The sequence below is a fragment of the Grampus griseus genome, assembly GCF_964374135.1.
Source record: "Grampus griseus genome assembly, chromosome: 5".
NCBI classification, from domain to species: Eukaryota; Metazoa; Chordata; class Mammalia; order Artiodactyla; family Delphinidae; genus Grampus; species Grampus griseus.
In genome coordinates this window covers 53,127,971-53,142,677 of record NC_138998.1, presented here as the reverse complement: position 1 = coordinate 53,142,677, position 14,707 = coordinate 53,127,971, and the positions used below count along the sequence as shown (strand labels likewise).

Below are 14,707 nucleotides of genomic sequence, written 5' to 3'. Positions count from 1 at the left end.
ACACACACATCTCTTAAACGTGAGGGTAGACCTAAAATTTTAGTTTTTGTATTCTGAGCTCATTCCATTGCCACTCATTGAGTTCAGTTATTTTACCACAATTCCTCTTTCTAAAGCAGAAAAATAGCCTTGTAAAATTTCACTAAGAAGATTTAAGAATGATTCAATCTTTCAACTAAGCATACATAAATATGGATTATTTTAAGTGTACTGAAATGCCAATATTCTGTACAAACTCTATCCCCCAAAGACTGGTTATGACTGGTTAAATCAATTGTTGGTAAATGTAAAAATTCACATAATGTCATATGATCTCAGAACATTAAACTTATTTGCTCCATACTGTAGGATTTAATTTTCTTCATTCTATAAACTCACAGCCAAGTATATACCATAAAAATAGGTATGAGCATCATCAAATAAAAGCAATTATTGTAAATTCAGTCTAACTTTTTCTTTAAGAAAAAGAGCCTTTTTTTTTTTTTTACTGCAACAATAAAGTACCACAAACAACAATGTGGAATCTAAAAAACACAACAAACTAGTGAATATAACAAAAAAGAAGCAGGCTCACAGATATAGAGAACAAACTAGTGGTTACCAGTGGGGAGAGGGGACAGGGAGGAGAAATAAAAGGGCATGGGAGTAAGAGGTACAACTATTATGTATAAAATAAGCTACCAGGATATATAGTACAATACAAGGAATATAGCTTATATTTTATAATAACCGTAAATGGAGTATAACCTTTAAAAATTGTGAATCACTACTGTATACCTGTAATGTACAAAATATTGCACAACTGTACTTCAATTAAAAAATAATTGATTTTTTAATACAAATCATCAGTTATTGGTCTGTATGATCTTGATTGAGTTGCTTATCATCTTTACTCCTTAGTAAAATAGTAGGAGGTACGTGAAATCCTCTCTAGTATATTCTCCAAATGAATATATATATATATATATATATATATATTTCTCTTGATTGGTTATTTTCCTTTCCTCCTTCTACTAACAGAAAGAACAAAACTTTCTCAATCTTTTCATGAATGCATTCCTCTCCTACCTTGGTAATGGTCTCGTGAAGTTTGAAAAAAGGATCCATTTCTTCAATTTTTGTTGCACGTTTAGGGAAAAAGCCTTCAGAGAGAAAACTTGGACCCTGTGGAAAACCAGAAAATAAACATTCTAAATTCTTCATTGATTTTGTTTTTCAAGGGCTTATTGGATTTTCTTTAAAGATTAAAAAGGACTCTAAATTGCTGTAAGGTTTCTGTTGATTGTTGGACTTCATTCTGCTGATATAATTAACCAGTCACAAAATATTTATAAATTAAAATGACTAGACTTCTATAAGACTTGACATTATTTGTATTTACCAAAGAATGTTTTCTTACTCAGAAGAGATCATTATTTGCTGTTCACCCTTTTATTTTTCAAATGCAGACAGTGTAGAGTAAGATACCTTGACTGCAAAACCCATATCTAAAACCCCTTCTCTATTTTATATATTAAATTTTATGCTTAAAGACTGGTAGAATAGAATGTTTTTAATAAAAAAAAAGTCTAGGCAACAGGGTGCATAATATTTTAAATACTGTAAAACTTACTTCAAAACAATAGTAGGATATGTTTTGAGTAGAATGACCTCATGGCTTTATGTGCTGCCAATAAAGTTGTAACGTTGTATCAGACCCTTAGCGTGAAGATGGTTGAAATGAATCAAGATATTGTAATTAATCATTCTGTACTTGCAGGTGCAGATAAATTTCAGGATGCAAGAAGACACGGGATGCTGATAAGGTAGCTATCTGCTATGGTCTGAATATTTATGCCCCCCCCCAATTCATATGCTGAAATCCTAATCTCCAAAGTAACAGTATTAGGAGGTGGGGCCTTAGGGATGTGATTAGGTCATCAGGGCTTTGTTTTCATAATTGGAATTAGTGTCCTATAAAAGAGACCTCACAGAGCTCCCTAGCCCCTTATGTGAGGATACAATAAGAATTCTGCAACCTGGAGGAGGGCTCTCACCTAACCATGCTGGCACCCTGATCTTGGACTTCCAGCCACCAGAACTTGAGAAATAAATTCCTGTTGTTTACAAGCCACTCAGTCTGTGATACTTTGTTATAACAGCTCAAATGGACTAAGACAATACCTAAAACAATGCTCTTATAGTTATCAACACTATAAGTATCCTATGAAACAATTATTATCTACATATAATTTTCATTTGAAAACCTGAAGTAACTAAACTTATTTGTCTTAAAAAATATAAGATTGGGACAGAATATATGTACTTATGCAGGTGATAGATATACAGAAAGAAAGAAAAATAGATGATAGATATATAGATAGGTAAATTTTTCAAAATCATCATGGGAAAGATAGATTAAGTCAAGTCTACACCAACAATGACCACACAGGATAACAAATTTAATTTGAATTCTATTAGAACTATTTATTAGAGTAATCCAACAGCAGAACAGACTACATTAGGATATATCAATAGTGAGAAAGAAAGTTAGGATGCTGTAGTTGAGACTCAGAAGTCATACACATGAGAAATGAAACCAACATAATTGTAAGTCTTCACATATTAAATAATTCTGTGATCAAGCAGACTCTTAACCCCCTATTTTGAACAATACTATGATTAAAAAAAAAAGTAATTTAGCTGTTTGCTCCAGCATATATGCACTTTTCGATAAGACCATGAATCAACCAAATAGCTTACCTATCAAGACTAACGCTTATCTGTCAAAACTTGTTTATGTTCCTCTCCTCATTTTAACCACCAATCTAAAAGTAATTTTAGAAACTGCCCAGTTCCAACCAGTATTCCAGTTTTTAAGACCTGCCATAAAACCACACAGCCAAGGCCTAAAATATCATAAATGCCCTTTCCTAATTTCTCCCCATTTTGAGAGACTACTAAGACTCAGTGCTATGGGTTGAATAATTCATATGTGAAATCCTAGCCTTTAGTACCTCAGAATGTGATCTTATTTGGAAATAGGTCACTGCATAAATAACTAAGTTAGAATGAGGTCATACTGGAATAGAGTTGGTCCCTAGTACAATGTGACTGGTGTCCTTATAAAAAGAGGAAATTTAGAGACAAATTTGTATACAGGGAGAAAAGCATTCACACATGAAGGCACAGACTGGAGCGATGTGTCTACAAGCCAAAGAACTCAAAAGATTACCTCAAAATCACCAGAAACTGGTCAAGAGGCTTGGAACTGATTCTCTGTCACAGACCTCAGGAAAAACCAACACTGGTAACACCTTGAACTGTTAAGACAATACATGTCTGTTGTTTAAGTTGTGCTTTGTTGTGCTTTGTTATGGCAGCCCTAGGAAACTAATACACTCAGTCAAGGTGGTATTCTTCTTTACTGAAATAGGTCTAATACACTTAATTTTGTTTATCAACAGAGTTTTGTGGAGGTATTTTGGGCAGTCAACATAGAAATAGGTTAAAATTTGGGTTTTGCCACTTAACAGTTGTGCCATATTAAGCATCTTAATCTCCAGAGGATTAGTTACAGCATCTAAGAAACTTGGAGAATAACATATATTTCACAGAGATGTTGTCAACAGTCCAATCCTGCTACATAGGAGACACTATGTTTAATAACATTGATGATGTTGCTAAAAACAATAAATATCATAATAATGATGGTGAGGGTGGTAATGATGGGGTAGTGATTACGGTATCATGCTGAACTAAAGGAAATCCAAAGACTCTGTGTGATCCTGTGGGAAACAGTGTACAATTTGCATAGAGGTATCTCTGAATTGACTTTAGTGAAAGTATGACATGGACAATTTGCCGTATTCATTTTCATTTAATAATTAAGCTTGAAGTTCTTAAAAAGTTTGCCCCATGAGTAATTGCAAATAAAGCTGAAATAATTTTATCCGTTTAGTATACTTAGCAAAACAAAACTTCATAAATAGTGCAAAAGTAAACTATCAGCGAGCCTCAAAATGAATGATCCCATAAGAATAGAAATTGGGAGTTATAATTAATGAGGTTTTTATTGAACTTTCAATTATTCAAAAACAGAACATATTAAATTAAATTATCCATATGTGCCTTATTCTCTAATATAATCTCCTTCTCTTTCTGGTTCCTTCACCTATCTCTTTCATCCCATTGTTTGTTTCTAGTGCCTCATTTTTATAAGCATTTAAAGAATATGCATTTGACAATTACTGTATGCCAGGTCCTACACTAAATGCAGGATGTTGTCCTTAATCTCATGGAACTTAATCTAATGCGATTTGGACGATCATCTAACATCAATGTGTTTGAAAATATTAAGACACTACCATTCCTTTTCAATATAATAATAATCATTTATGAACAGTTATTTATATATCCTGACATAAAAAATAATGAAAAGATTAAAAAGAATATATGCTTTGTAAAAGATTTTCACTGCTATCAAATTAACTATGATTGATAGCTGTTTGATAATGGCTCCCACCTGTTGATGAACAGAGGCAAGTAAAACACCACTAACCATTTAGAGAGCACTTTCGTTTAGAACAATTCATTGATAGACTGAAATGAAAGAGTAAGTTAAGATATGCAGAACTTAATATTGTATGTATGTCACATGGAGATCATAGTAAGAATATCACAGAAGAAGTGATATTGATAAGAAAAGTTTATCCAGGATCTAGTTTAAAATTCAGTGTGTCTCGGGGCTTCCCTCGTGGCGCAGTGGATGAGAGTCTGCCTGCTGATGCAGAGGACTGCGGGTTCGCGCCCCGGTCCGGGAAGATCCCACATGGCGCGGAGCGACTGGGCCCATAAGCCATGGCCGCTGGGCCTGCGCGTCCGGAGCCTGTGCTCCGCAATGGGGGAGGCCACAGCAGTGAGAGGCCCGCGTACCGCAAAAAAAAAAAAAAAAAAAAAAAAAAAAAAAAAAAATTCAGTGTGTCTCCCCAGTCTCTCAACTTACTTGTCCTTTCTGTAACATTTAACAATATTTAGCACACCTTTCTTCTTTCAACTCTCTTTCCTAAAGTCCATGATTTGACTCTGGTGGTTCTCCATTCATATATTATTTTCTACCTATAACTGGATTCTCTTTTCCTTTTTTGAGCCTTTATTGTTTCTAGGTGGTCTACCTAATCTTCTCCTTATCACAGTCTCCCTAGGTGGTTTGGTCTACTTTTCTGGCTTCAATGACCAAATTCAGATTGATAATTCCCAAATCTTTATCTCTGGCTTAGTTTCTGTTTTCAGTTCATCATTTTTTGCCTACAAGAGCTTTCAGACACATTAATTCATGTTGCAAATCATGAGCATGTGTTCCCCCATTGTCACCTTAATTTCTTACCTTGGATAATAGCATAATACCTACATTTTACCCAAATGTGAAATTTTATGTCATTCTTGACTCCCATTTCTTGCAACCTTGGTACCACAGAACTACACTAGCCAATTTCTTTCTAATTCATATGTTTAGACAATTCTCTACAAGTTCTTATTTGTTGCCATAGTCCAGTTACTCATTACTTTCACCCAAACTATGGTCCTTATTGTCTGTAGAGGAAAGTCCAAACTCATTAGTATATTTCACAAACAAGTCCCAACCTATCTTCTTTCACCTTTAAACAAGTCTTTCTTTCCCATAAACTTATTTGCACTATTTTCATATAGCTACTGCTTAAGTCACAGCAGTCTATTCACCAAACCTTGAATTCATCCTTACCTTTGCTATCTCTGTCCCTTTCTGCCATTTCTTCTTCTGCCTGGAATGCTTTTTCTTTATCTGTTTATCAGGCTTCTTTCTATAACTGTTTTCCTCGATCCTCACCAACCCATCGGAATTCATAGTTCTCTTGTCAGTCTTTCCATATCACCTTGTGTTTGCTTTTTACTCACCGTTTACTACATTTTTGTTATATTTCTGTTTTTATCACTATACCATGAGCTTTTTAAGACTTGAGACTCTTTTCTTATTAAATTAGTCTAAGACTGCCAGACAACCTTGAGTAAGTCATTAATCTCTCAAGCTTAGTATCATCCTCCATAAAGCTGAAATGTAAATATACTTGCCCTTCTAACACCAGAGAGCTCATGTCAGGATCAAGCAAAATAACAAAGCATACAAAATGCTCAGTAAGGAGGAAAGGACTACACTATTACTGGATGGTGTTTGATTTTTATCACACTTGCTAGGAATTGCTTTTCTATATAACCAAGAGTCAGAGTTTTGAAATTTAAATTACTAAAAATTTGTATTTGTATATTAAACTCTATGTGAAATTTTTCTTTTAAAACCTACAGTTGTTAAAATAAAGTTTGAAAACCATTTCTGTAGGTAATAGGAAGTCCTTGGAGGGTTTTGAACAAAGCAAGTGATATTTTCAAGTGTGTATTCAGGATAGCACACACTGATGCATATGTGGGGAATAAATTTAAAAGAGAAACGATGGAAACAGGAAGTATAGACAGAAGACTATTGCAGTAATACAGTGAGAAAGAGTGAGAAGTTAGGCCAGGACAGTGGTAGTAGAAACAGAGAGGAGGAGATGTGTTTGGTAAATGCTTGAGATAAAATTGGTACTACTTAGTAATTAACTGGAGTTAGAAACCTTTAAAAGGGGTCAAGATTGCAAGTATTTCTAGATTTGATAAAATGATTGATAAAATTGGAGGTGATGTGTTTGTGGGACATCCATGTGATGTTATCCCAGAAAATGAGGGATGTCATTCAACACCAATTTGGTTAAAGACTAAATTCTAGACTAAAGATATAACAATAATTTGAAAAGCATATACATGGTAGTTAAAATGTAAAAGGGGACTACATGCAGACTTAGAAGTATACTGCGTATAGCACAGATGACACTCTGAATAACAACAAGTTCTCTGAATGGCACTGATATTTGAGTGGGAGAATAAAAATAAAACCCACAATGACATTATAGATGAAATCATCAGAGAAATGTAAAGATAACCAGGTGAGTGTGATTTCATGAGAGTCAAAAAGGTAAAGACTGTTCGGAAATAAATAATCAATGCTTCAAAGGAAGTGAAGAAATATGATAAGATAAAAATTATTCATCAGAAGTAGCATTTCAGAGATTCTTGGTGTTCTTTGTTGGAGGGGTCTCTGTGGATTCATGAATGCAGGAGACAATGCAATCAGTTGAGAGAATAAGTGTGAAGAGAAGAAAGGAAACATTAACTATGAACTACATTATTCTCTCTAGAAATTAAGATTAGGCTGAGAAGTTAGAAAAATTGATCATTAACTATAGAGAGTAAAAGAATCGAGAAAGAGTTTATTTGTTGTTTTTTAGACTGGATTAATGTGGATATATTTTTAATATAAGAGAAAGCATCCAGAAGATAAAAGAGATTTAAAAAATACCAGAAAAGTTGGGGGAAGTAAATAGATCACAGTCTTAAAGGAAAGGAATTCAAAGCTCACTAAAGTTACCCAGAAATCAGAGTTGTAAGTAGATGAGCCATTGGTGAAAAAGGATGAAATGAAGGCAGGCTAAAAATATGGTGGAAGACAATGTTAGTATGTAGACAGAGGTGAAGAAAGGAAAAAACACAAAAACAAAAACAAAGGTTATGTGTAGTTCAGCTCTAAACTGGATTGAGTTGACTAAACTTTAACTCACTACCATACTAAAATATACCCTTTGCATTTTTTTCCAGAAATAACCGTTTAAAATATTTAGTCCATGTGGGCTTAGTGGGTGCTGAACTAGACAAAAACAGTCTGCATGCACTTTCTTTTTTACAGTTGGCACCCAATGAGCATGACCTGGAATGAATAGGATAATAATTGCCTTTTTCATATACCAATACTAGGCTAAGCACTCTACACATATCACCTAATTTAATCCACAAACTTACTATTAAGGTAGAAACTATTATTACCCTGTCTTTACAAATGGGGGAACTGACAACCAATGAATTTCAGATAGTAGCTCAAGATCATACCATAAGTAAGTGGTAGAGCTAGATTTAAACCCAAGTCTCTCTAACTCCACAGCCTACACTTTCATTCCTATGCCACACACCTCCTCCTCACTGCCAAAGTTTCTCATAGCCTGAGATCCTGTGCTTTTGCCTTTAAGTAGGAAAAGATTTCCCTCACCTCTTGTTCCAATTCCCTCCAAGTCCTAGTCTACTCTCTAAGTGGCATAAACACTATGCACAGTTTAAAGGATATAATCAAAGACTCCCTGCTTAGACTAAATAAAATTGAATCTAAAACGTTCCATGTACACTTCCTTCATTGCAATATTCTCCTTTCTGCAATCAGAGAATATACACATCAATACTTAAATTTAATATATGAAATTAAAACACTTGCAAGATTTGAATGGCACTGACATTCATGACACGCTGGGCTGAGGAAAAAGGTAATTAGATCCACAATTTTTGAAACATAACATTCTCATCACTATGCAAAGTAAAACAGATCTGAGATGATGTGGAGCCCAAATAGAAGTGTAACAATCCAAGGGTCAAATATAGAACAACATCAGGACATTATTTTCTGAATTCACTCATGTTTTTCATTTCAATTATTTTTTTCAAGTTCTAGGACGGTCCATAGCATTGGCTTTATTGAGAATATTCAAGGCACCTTCATAGTTCTATTCATATTTATTTAGCATCCTAATTTGAGACTTGGATATTAGAAATCTTAATTCAATCCAAATATACAAAGCAAAACATGGAAAATTCAGATTAAATATAATTTTTACAAAGTCAAAAAATATTTATTAGAAAACCAACACTAAAAATTAGCTGTGTGTGTGTGTGTTTCTTAAACATTTTGCCTTTTCTTGCAAAGTACTTTTGAGATGGGGATAATAATTGTAATATTAGCCTTTGTGAATTATTCCATTGAATTCATGATTTATTTTTGGTCTTGAAGTTCTTACATGCCAACACAATACTTTCATAGGACCCAGTCTTCATATTTTAGACTTTCTTCAAGCTAATCAGTTTTATTTATTTTGCCTTCTTTCCTCCCTTAATCATTGAATGTGCGCCTGTCTTACCTATTAATAAATACAAACTGTGCATCACTAGTTAAATAGTCTATGCTTATGTTTTATTTTGTTTTGTTTTTCACATCACACTTTCTAGACGGATCAGGAGGCAGGGAAAGCTAAGGTATAACAACAAAGAATCAAACAATAAAAGATGCTCTTATCAGAGTATTTCACAAATTAAGGCATTGTTATAATAAATGCTTTTAGTTTACTTATATTTTAATGGTAAATAATATTTTGATGGTAGATAATTGATTAAGTGCATAGATATGGCCTATTAAGCTTTCTTAATAAACATTAATTATTCCATATGGTAAAACCAATGAGTAGTGTTTGCTAATGCTTCCGTATCTGTGCTGCCATTATGGATAGAAGAATAACACATGACAATCCAGCATAAAGAGCAGGCTCAGGGGAGGAACCCTGCGAAGGTTGTATTAACAAGGTGACAAAAAATGACTGATCCAAAGTCCCACTTATCAGCCCCGCAACTTCTAGGATCTCATAACATTAACTCTATAAAGAGTTGTTATAAACTCTACAGATGAGTTGTAAGAGATAACTCATCTCATTTTACATTCTATCCCTTAAACTTCCATGAGAATTCTTTTGTTTTTTGTGTGTTTGTTTCCAGCAAAAGAAGAGGGAGGAGCAATCAACTTGCTGACACATGCTAACACTGTGCAAGGGGCCAATGCAGCATAGTTTCACATTAGGAAGGAAAAAATAAATATAACTATTTATTGTTGTATTTTTCTATTCACTCCTAAACAGAGTTCTCTGTAGCTGTGATGCCCTGTAGTACATACTTCCAAAAAAATAAGTAAATAAATATAATAAAGTATCAGCTTATAAAACAGAAAGATGAGAAATCAGCAGCCTTTTTCTGAAACCAGCAACTGACTGCCTACAGGCTCTTCATTGTGCATATTTATCACCAGTGGCCCTGCACCCCTGTATTCATTCCCTGAGACTTTAGGGGTGATTCCTTCCTAGCCTCTTCTAGCTTTTTGACTGTGGCTGTGTAACTCATATCTCTGCCTCTGTCTTTAAATGGCCTTGTCTTCTGTGTGTCTTCTGTGATAGAGATACTTGTCATTGGATTGAAAGCCCACCCTGATAATTCAGGATGATTTTATCTCAAATCCATAATTTAATTACATACGCACAGACCCTTTCCCCATATAAGGTCCCATTCACAGGTTCCAGGTGACATACTGTTTTGGGGACCACCACTTCACCACACTACAATTACTATCTTCATGTCTTCAATGGGCTTTCTATACTAAAGCCTGGAAAGGTTATTGCTAGTAACAGACCTCAAGATTCAATTCTAATTCAGACTTTATTCTTGCTTCTCCTTTTTTCAAGAATAACCATAAAATTGAAGGATTATACATTTGTAAAATAACCCTGAGGTGAGGCACACATTGAGACTGTTCTAATTAAGTAGTAGTTGTGGATTAGCTACAAATTCAAGGAGTTGTCTGGTTTGGAAGGTGTTTACATAGGTATAAAATTGTCAAAACCTATCTAACTTAACACATAAATGTGTGCATTTTATTGTGTATAAATTGTATCTTAAAGGAAAGCAACTTTCCTAGATAAGGGACATTACTATCATCCCACACAGATTTTTCTTTCTCTTCTTCTAGTGTAAGTTTTGGTAAGTTCTGGTTTTCAAATAATTTGTTTATTTCATCTAAATTATGAAATATATTGTTATAAAATTATCCATAATATCACCTATTTATCACTTTAATAGGATCTGAGGTATTGATCATGTTGGTAATTTTTGTATCATCTCCTACACAGCTATTTACAATCATTAAAATTTTGGCTGTTGTCTTCTTACTCCCATGAGTTCTTACAAATATATTCCATGTTTTAAAGTTTTCTGTGTTGCTTTGATATACATTATTTTTTGATAGCCACAGTTGTTTAAGATCAGAAAAGTGGTGTTGTCATTACCCTCATTTTATGAATAAGTACTGAGATTCAGAGATTATCTAACTAGATAGAGTCTGCTACTAGGTGGTACAACCTGGATTGGAATTCAGATCTTCATCTCCAATCTGCTGCTACTCACATTCCATAATACCGCATCTCAAATGCAAAAATCAAGCCAGATTAGCAGTCAGTGCTAGATATTAGAGAGGATACTACAGAAATTGCAAGACAAAAATGAGTGCCCAGTTTAGTGTAAAACTAAATTGGATACAATAGAGATCGTTTTAAGGTTTAAAAATCCATGATAAAATTCCACAGATAAATCACTGCTTGTCCAGTTGTTTTATGGTACTTGTTGAGCGAACATGGTCACAGATAAATTCTTTCATTTCCCTTTCTTGTCCCTACACTTTCCAAGGCTAAGTGTGTATTATATAGAAATGGCTTTTTTATTAGTGAAATTAACAAAGTCTTTCTTAGTATCCACAGGAAAGGGAGGAACAGGGCATGTATAGTCTCAAAAATAACATTTTATTAATTCAACAAGTGTTAATTACTAAATAATATCAGAAATTTCAAGGATTTATAAAATGAACATGTTTATACATGATATCCTCATCTTTAATTCTCCTGAAACTGCAAATTAAAATAAAACTTTAAAGCTTTTGGTATGTAGGAGGAATACTAAGAGACTAAAACAAAGTATATCTAGAGAACAGTGAATTCAATAACAGTGATTTTGGTAGCTATCATTTACTGAGTGCCTACTAAGTACTGTACTGTCAGAAAGGAAATCCTCATGTATATCTACATGGCTAAGATTTTATGAGCAAATTTTACTGGAACCTGTATTAAATAACAAGTCTTGGAAGTTAAATGATGACTGAATAGTGAGAGAAACCTGAAGAGATTTACCTTTCTGGAGGTAAATCTGTGTTTACTCTTTAAAGGGGATAAAACCCAGAACCCTGGAAACATACCATTACATTACATTCATAACATTACACATGTAATATTACATTCCAATGGGGAAGAATCCCACCATCCTCTTCCCTTTCAAAGGAGAATTTATTTACCTTAGGGAAAGGAAGCTTCTTTCCCTCTCTTAGGAGGGGAGGGAAACAACGTACATATAAACTTATAAATTCATATTTTCAGGGTTCTTGTACTTTGTTATAGCATGCAAGCCGGTCTATCTGGCTCTTATTGTCTCAGAAGGGGAAGAAAATGGGATGTAAGGAACCAATGATGTTACTGCTGTAAATAATAATAAGTCTGATCTCTGCTCCAGAAACCTCATGTTGGCATTCAGGATAATATAAATGAATATAGATATTAAAAATATGTCAGTGATAGGTACTTTAATAACAATAGCAATAATAATAACAATGTTCTTATTAATTAATCTGAGTAAATATAAATGTATAAGTATTGCATAAATAAAAATAATTTAAAATAAAAATATTTACTAGTTATATATTATGAATATATGTTTATTACACTAAAAGATATAAATATTTTATATTATATATACTATTTATGTAATAAATATACAATATATGTTTGTCTATGGTAAATAAAGAATCCTTCTGGTCTTCTTTGCTGTGCCTGTCTGACTGACTGCCACTGCCCATCAACCCTTTCTACTAATGATGTACTCAGGTAGCAGCTTTGCTGAGGCCATTTCAGGCAGCCTATCTTCATAACAGGACAAACAATAATGCAAGGTTACCCGGCCAGGGATACTCACCACCCCTTGCTGAGTGATCTTTGGCAAAGCAACACTCCTGAGATGATTTCTCCTTTGCAAACCGTGTGGCTGACAGGGTCTAGGTGCTCTGGCCAGGTGTCAGGCCTGTGCCTCTGAGGTGGGAGAGCTGAGTTCAGGACATTGGTACACCAGAGACCTCCCGGCTCCACATCATATCAAATAGTGAAAGCTCTCCCAATGACCTCCATATCAATGCTAAGACCCAGCTCCGCTCAATGACCAGCAAGCTACAGTGCTAGACACCCTAGGCCAAACAACAGGCAAGACAGGAACACAATCACACCCATTAGCAGAGAGGCTGCCTAAAATCATAATTAGGTCACAGACACCCCAAAACAACCACTGGATGCGGTCCCGCCCAGCAAAAAGAAAAGATACAGCCTCATCCACCAGAACATAGGCACCAGTCCCCTCTACCAGGAAGCCTACACAACTCACTGAACCAACCTTAGCCACTGGGGGCAGACACCAAAACAAACGGGAACTACGAACCTGCAGCCTGTGAAAAGGAGACCACAAACACAGTAAGTTAAGCAAAATGAGAAGACAGAGAAACATACAACAGGTGAAGGAGCAGGGCAAAAACCCATGACACCAAACAAATGAAGAGGAAATAAGCAGTCTACCTGAAAAAAAATTCAGTGTAATGACAGTAAAGATGATCCAAAATCTTGGAAATAGAATGGAGAAAATACAAGAAAAGTTTAACAAGGACCTAGAAGAACTAAAGAGCAAACAAAAAATGATGAACAACACAATAAATGAAATTAAAAATTCTCTAGAAGGAATCAATAGCAGAATAAATGAGGCAGAAGAATGGATAAGTGACCTGGAAGATAAAATAGTGGAAATAACTACTGTAGAGCAGAATAAACAAAAAAGAATGAGAATAATTGAGGACAGTCTCAGAGACCTCTGGGACAAAATTTAACGCACCAACATTCGAATTATAGGGGTCCCAGAAGAAGAGAAAAAGAAAGGGACTGAGAAAATATTTCTAGGGATTATAGTTGAAAACTCCCTTAATATGGGAGAGAAAATAGTCAATCAAGTCCAGGTAGCACAGAGAGTCCCAAAAAGGATAAATGCAAGGAGAAACACGCCAAGACACATAGTAATCAAACTATCAAAAATTAAATACAGAGAAAAAATATTAAAAGCATCAAGGGAAAAACAACAAATAACATACAAGGGAATCCCCATAAGGTTAACAGCTGATCATCAGCAGAAACTCTGCAAGCCAGAAGGGAGTGGCAGGACATATTTAAAGTGATGAAAGGGAAAAAACTACAACCAAGGTTACTCTACCCAGCAAGTATCTCATTCAGATTCGACGGAGAAATTAAAACCTTTACAGACAAGAAAAACCTAAGAGAATTCAGCACCACCAAACGAGCTTTACATCAACTGCTGAAGAAACTTCTCTAGGCAGGAAACACAAGAGAAGGAAAAGACCTACAATAACAAAACCAAAACTATTAAGAAAATGGTAATAGGAACATACATATAGATAACTACCTTAAATGCAAATGGATTAAATGCTCCAAACAAAAGACATAGACTGGCTGAATGGATACAACAACAAGACCCATATATATGCTGTCTACAAGAGATCCACTTCAAACCTAGGGACACATACAAACTGAAAGGGAGGGGATGGAAAAAGATATTCCATGCAAATGGAAATCAAAAGAGAGCTGGAGTAGAAATTCTCATATCAGATAAAATAGACTTTAAAATAAAGACTATGACAATAGACAAAGAAGGACACTACATAATATCAAGGGATCAATCCAAGAAGAAGATATAACAATTGTAAATATTTATGCATCCAACATAGGAGAAACAAAATACATAAGGCAAATGCTAACAGCCATAAAAGGGGAAATCAACAGTAACACAATAACAGTAGGGGACTTTAACACCC

At 34.6% G+C, this 14,707-nt stretch overlaps 1 protein-coding gene across 1 annotated transcript in view; it reads right to left on the bottom strand.

Moving 5' to 3' along the window:
• NAALADL2 (N-acetylated alpha-linked acidic dipeptidase like 2) overlaps nt 1–14,707 on the bottom strand; it is a gene marked incomplete at its 3' end in the record, with an annotated part of 1,060,707 nt that overhangs the window by 211,028 nt on the left and 834,972 nt on the right. Inside the window, exon 11 of the mRNA XM_082654140.1 lies at nt 1,069–1,164. Within this exon, the coding sequence (XP_082510266.1) occupies nt 1,069–1,164 (96 nt within the window). The remainder of the gene's footprint in view (nt 1–1,068; nt 1,165–14,707) is intronic.